The sequence below is a fragment of the Aptenodytes patagonicus genome, chromosome 15 (assembly GCF_965638725.1).
Source record: "Aptenodytes patagonicus chromosome 15, bAptPat1.pri.cur, whole genome shotgun sequence".
Taxonomy (NCBI): Eukaryota; Metazoa; Chordata; class Aves; order Sphenisciformes; family Spheniscidae; genus Aptenodytes; species Aptenodytes patagonicus.
Window position 1 is genome coordinate 676,948 of NC_134963.1, and position 5,411 is coordinate 682,358.

Consider the following 5,411-nt stretch of genomic DNA (forward strand, 5'->3'; position numbering starts at 1 on the left):
TTGATGTTTAGCTTAACACAGTGCATTTTTTCTATTAGAAAGTCACAGCCATGAATGACAGCTCTGTTTTCTTTCAAAACACCAGTATTACAGTTTCAAGTCTCTTTTTCTAATATATACTTTGCTTTTTCTAGAATTGCTCAATAAAGAAAAGAAAAAAATAGTATTATCTGCCTTTCATGCTAGCAAATGTGCGTTTCCTATCACAATTATTTGCACCAGGAAATTGTTCTGTAGTGCAATGTTGACTCAGAATCTTACTGTGCTATGTGCTGTTAAAAACAAAGACTATGGCATTTTAGTATTTCTGTTAAAACCAATTTTTTAGTATTTCAGTTAAACAATAGCTCCCAAAGCATAACAAAAGGCAAAAGCAACCCAACTGTCTCATCACATTTTCTTTCATTATCAGAACTGCCACCACTTAACATAAAATTATGCTGGAGTTTCTTTCCTAAGTGAAGAGCAATTTCACATACACCCACAGCAAAGAATAGGGACAGTACAGCCTTCGTTTAAGTTTATGCTGCCCTCTTGTGACTTCCATGTATAACAGCTACAGCAAACAAGTCACCTTAACCTAAGATGGTGAAAATTCCTATTTCATTTGATTTTAGAAGGGAATTTCATAAGGGGGGGGAAGTCTATTAGTTACTAATGAAGGTTGGTAGTGCGATGTTGATGCATAGCAAAACAAATTCTCAGAAGGAAAACAGAAGGACAGAAAAATTGGCGTATAAAAGGCAATTTCGAACATTTTTCACCTTGCCATAAAGAAAAAGTACGAATGCCAGCATCTGTTAAAGCCATGGTAAGGTAACTTACGTTTTTCCAGGAGATTCTTTTAACCAGAATAGATCATCACTTGTGATTCCATACTCCAGTGCACCTGCAATCTATGAACACACAGGTAAGATCTTGAATCTACAATGCAAGTCCTGGCAGCAAAGAAAGCTAACAGCAACTTGGTCTGTATTAGCTGAATTGTAGCCAGTTGACCAAGGGGAATGTATCTGGGCTTTCCCAGATATGTTATCCAGTCTCCATCTTTGGAGATTTTCAAAACCTGACTGCAAAACGCCTTGAGTTAATGAGCCCATGATCTAACCTCACAGCTGACTCAATAGCTGACCCCAGCCTCCTTGAGCAGGAGGTTGAACTAGATCACCTCTAGAGACCCCTTCCAACTTGAATTATCTTACAGCTCTAAGCAACATCAACATACTAAATTGACGCAAATTGTTTTCTATAGAAATGTTTTTCTGAAAAGCCTATGCTTTATATAAAAGATAATTTTTCACATGACACAAGTACAAAAATCTCTCATGTGTTACTTTATATTTACATTCTTTATCCTCCAAACATTTGTTATTATCTGCAACAAAACCCATAAAGCCATTGGAGCTGTCAGATGGCAAGTGTAACTTACGTGCATAGGATATTTTGGTCTTCCTCCAGTAGCAATGACAATATTTTCTGCAGTAACAATAGTCTACAAACAAAAATACAAAATCAAAATCAAGCATTTGAAATCCTTTTATCTGTCTTTAGATTTTATCTATGTACAAATGAGTGATAAATGAGAAAGCTGGCACTACCATCTGCTATTTATATGACATAATAATTAGCAATGCATTAAAAAAAGGATGGAGATAAAATAAACTAATACATGCAGGAGTTTCTCCTACACATTTTCTATCACTTTTTGTTTTAATATTAAGCTTACAATTGTTCCTATACTGGACAAGATTCTGATGACTACTTGGAAGTAACAGTTGTGCACAAATGGCAGGTTTTTAAAATCAATTTTTGCTTAGGACAAAATACACAGAGATCACAGCAAGTGAATTCTGTCTCTAAGGCCTGGAGTTAAGCTACCTCATAAGTGGTATGTTTTTAGAAAATGCTAGGCATCTACCCACAAAAACTTTTGCTCTCTCAAGCTGATATTAACCAGTAAGATTATATAATTATCCTCAAAAAGGTGTTAAAAATGCATGTTCGGTCTCTTGTTAAATATGCAGAAATGGCCACCATTCTGTTATGTGACCCAGTTGCTTGAAGCTGTATATAAAAGTATACAATATATATATATATAAAGTATAATTGCCTCCCACACACAATTTTGTATTAGAAAGCTAAACACCCTTACAATTCGTCTGAAGGAGGAAAACATCTCAGACTGATCTAATGCCCAGAGCAATAAGGAGATGTTGGTCCTCTTTACATCTCTGTAAGCATCTAACAAAGCAATATGACTTGACAAAAAAAAAAAAAAAAAAAAATCTTTTGTCTCAGCATTTTCATCTGCAAAGAAAAAGTAATGGCATCTAGCTGACAGCCTAGAGGCTAGGGACTCAGTAGGCAACAGTCAAGTTCATAAACACCTTCTCTAGGTGGAAAATGCAAATCTCCCTCACTAAAACAATACTGAATACCTAAAGCAATTTGCAAAAGTACAGTCTAGCTCCCAGTTGACCTGAAAACCAACACATGAAGACCTGAAATATTTGAAGTTAATGATACTGCAGAAATCAGCACAGCAGCTCACCTCTTTACCTGCTTTTGTTAAACCACGGATTGTATGCGGATCAGAAAAACTCCCTTTCATGTTGAAATATTTCACCTTCCTGTTTAGAAGAAAACAGCAACATAAACGCACACTTAATGAAGAATAGGAATGAAGTATGATCAGCTACTTTTTCCATATCTGAAGTGCTAAAAAGGATAGCAAACAGGCATAGAAAAGTAAAAGGAAGAAAGCATCTCATTTCATAGGATCATTTGCAGCTCTGTCACATAATTTAAGTCACCTAATTCTTGTGTCCCAATTAACTCCTCTATACAGCAGAGTACCTAACCTTGTAACATGCTTTGGGATCAGGTTATTGACCTCTTCAAATGATACATTTTCCACAAGCCATGGCATTACTATCTATAACATTACTAATACAATGCTCATTTGAGAGCATACAAAAGTGACTCAGCAGGATTCACAAGACTAGTACCTGATACATTATCTATTAATATAATTTCTATATAAAAGGAACTGCATGCTGAAAAACTTGGAACCGTTTCTGCACTGAAAGAAAAAAAATCAGCTGCTCTAGTATAGTGTTATCTGTGGTCTTGTATGCCATATAAGTTTTGGCGGACAAGCTTGAAATTATCTTGAGAAACTCTGACTACTTTGTATTAATGCAAAACCTCTTCAGATTAAAGAGAGCATTCCCTGATCCCTACACTGTTAGAAAGCTTTCATGTATGGTCACTTTCAACCACTATTTCCCAGAAAAGAAAAGGAAGGGGGAAAAAAAAAAAAATTTAAAAATCACTTACATTGGCAAGGGCACTTACAGTCCTGAGCAGAAAGGACTTACAAACTCAAAATACTAGCTCTAATGAGAAACTCCAAAGGCAATTCAGCAATTTTACAAGGAAAAGAAGAGCTCCTTGACTATGGGGAGAAAGATAAACTTCAAAGACTTATTTACTTGTCTTGTAGTTGCACTCTATGTCCCCAGTTCAAGGATTTCACGTAATTCTGAACAGCTTGTGCCATCACAGACCTATCACAAAGAAAGAAACTGAACATGAAGTCATCACATTACAAATTCAGATTATGCAAATCAAAGATACAGGCAATTGCTAGAAATTAGGAATGTTCTACAGTACTTTTTGTTATAAAAGTAAATTATCAAGTCCAAATCAACATAATACCTGCCCTGATAAACTAGTAAATACAGTTTTGTGTTTTAAACAAGGAGCAGTCTAAAAAACTTCATGCAAAATTTACTTCCCTAACTGTCCCTAAATAAACACCAACTGGGAAAAATTGTTACACATTTGCAGCACATAGGAATGGATATGGGCAATAATCTTTACCAGGTGTGATGAACAGGTTGGGCTATATTCCAGCCATAGTGTTGGGCATCTTTAATGGCACTCCCTAAAAGTGCTGCTTGATGCATAAGCTTTTTAGGAATGCAGCCAACATTCACACAAGTTCCACCGAGTCCCCATTTGGTTCCTTGGAAAAAAAAAAAAGAAAAAAAAAGTAAATGCATCAGGTTAGTATAACAATGCAATTGGGTTACTTAGAGAATTAGGTTGTTCATGCAATTAGTTAAAAAGTTCTGAAACAACACACAGTTTACTATCTCCTACAGCGCAGTTTCTAACTCTGCTTATGTTAATTTGTTTTGGTAAAAACCATCCCTACATATTTTTCTTCTAAAATTCAAACCATCTCAAGATGTTTCTCAGAGCTCTGAAGATCCAGTTACTACACATTCACATTTGCTTGTTTGCATTTGCAGATCTTATTTTACATATTGTAAATGAAGAGCCTCAACATGATGTGATTCATAATTTTTAAAATTGTAAATGACATTTTGACAGAGACGATATTCTCAAGTACAAAGTCTACTACAAGTGGTAGCACCAAACACTGCTAACAACCTTAATGTGCAGGGGAAGCAGGCAGAGCTAGGACATCGTTGGAGCGAATGAGCAGTATAGCAAGCTGGGCTTAAGGACTTTTACTACAAGCAAAGCAGACAGCGTGGCTTTGGCCACTTTGTGGCCTGGAGCAATCTGCTCACCTAGGCAACCATTTTATACATGTCCAAATATTATCCTAGTATCTCTCTTCCATACCTTGTGGAGAAGGTTCCACGTAATCCAAAACGGCCACTTTCCTTCCAAACTTAGCAGCTTTAAATAAAAAGCAAGACAAGGTATTTAAAGGAAGGAGAAACACACAAACCTAAACATTTTAGTAGCACAGGTACAGATTAAGAGTACAGGAGATGACAACTGGTGGTTTATACTGTCTAACGCAAGAGGCCAGACTGGGGACTGAGGCTTCCTATGTAGTCAGAGCAGATTCTCCAGAAGGCACTTAATAACCCAGACTAGAGCCTCCAGCTTCTGCCAACACTAAAAATGCAATTTGACCCCAATGAGATGTTTAAGAACCTTGTGGGCTGTTGAGCATGTTACATGGAGCTACAAAGGGGCAAGGTTCTCTACAGGAGTTAAACAGTTCTTGGAAACAGTCTGAAGGGACTGTTGTTTTGACACATAAATAAGAAATAGTATAATTTAAAAAATACAGTATCTGTGGAGCCAGAGTATTTTACAATAACAGTGAAATAAAAGCTTACTAGATTTTCCCATGACAAAAGAAGAAATATTTTTTAAAAGGTTAATAGGAAAGCCAAACAAGATCACCCCACCTGAGGGCGTGAACTAATTTGCAGATTAACTGCATGGAGCCGAGTCAATGATTAATGTGCAGGGACTGAAGTCTTAAAAAGCTTTGGCATTATCAGTAACACTTCTCTTAGTTTCCATAAACACCGCTTAAGCTAAAACAAAACTTTTGTTAGTTATTTATACATACAAAC

The 5,411-nt window shown here is 36.3% G+C and overlaps 1 protein-coding gene across 1 annotated transcript in view; it reads right to left on the bottom strand.

Annotated features, from left to right (window-relative positions):
- Positions 1-5,411, bottom strand: part of TXNRD2 (thioredoxin reductase 2) — a 38,753-nt gene that overhangs the window by 31,958 nt on the left and 1,384 nt on the right. The window contains exons 3-8 of the mRNA XM_076353134.1: positions 4,660-4,716; positions 3,886-4,030; positions 3,495-3,569; positions 2,552-2,630; positions 1,430-1,492; positions 826-896 (exon numbers count right to left, since the gene is read on the bottom strand). Coding sequence (XP_076209249.1) covers positions 826-896; positions 1,430-1,492; positions 2,552-2,630; positions 3,495-3,569; positions 3,886-4,030; positions 4,660-4,716 — 490 coding nt within the window. The remainder of the gene's footprint in view (positions 1-825; positions 897-1,429; positions 1,493-2,551; positions 2,631-3,494; positions 3,570-3,885; positions 4,031-4,659; positions 4,717-5,411) is intronic.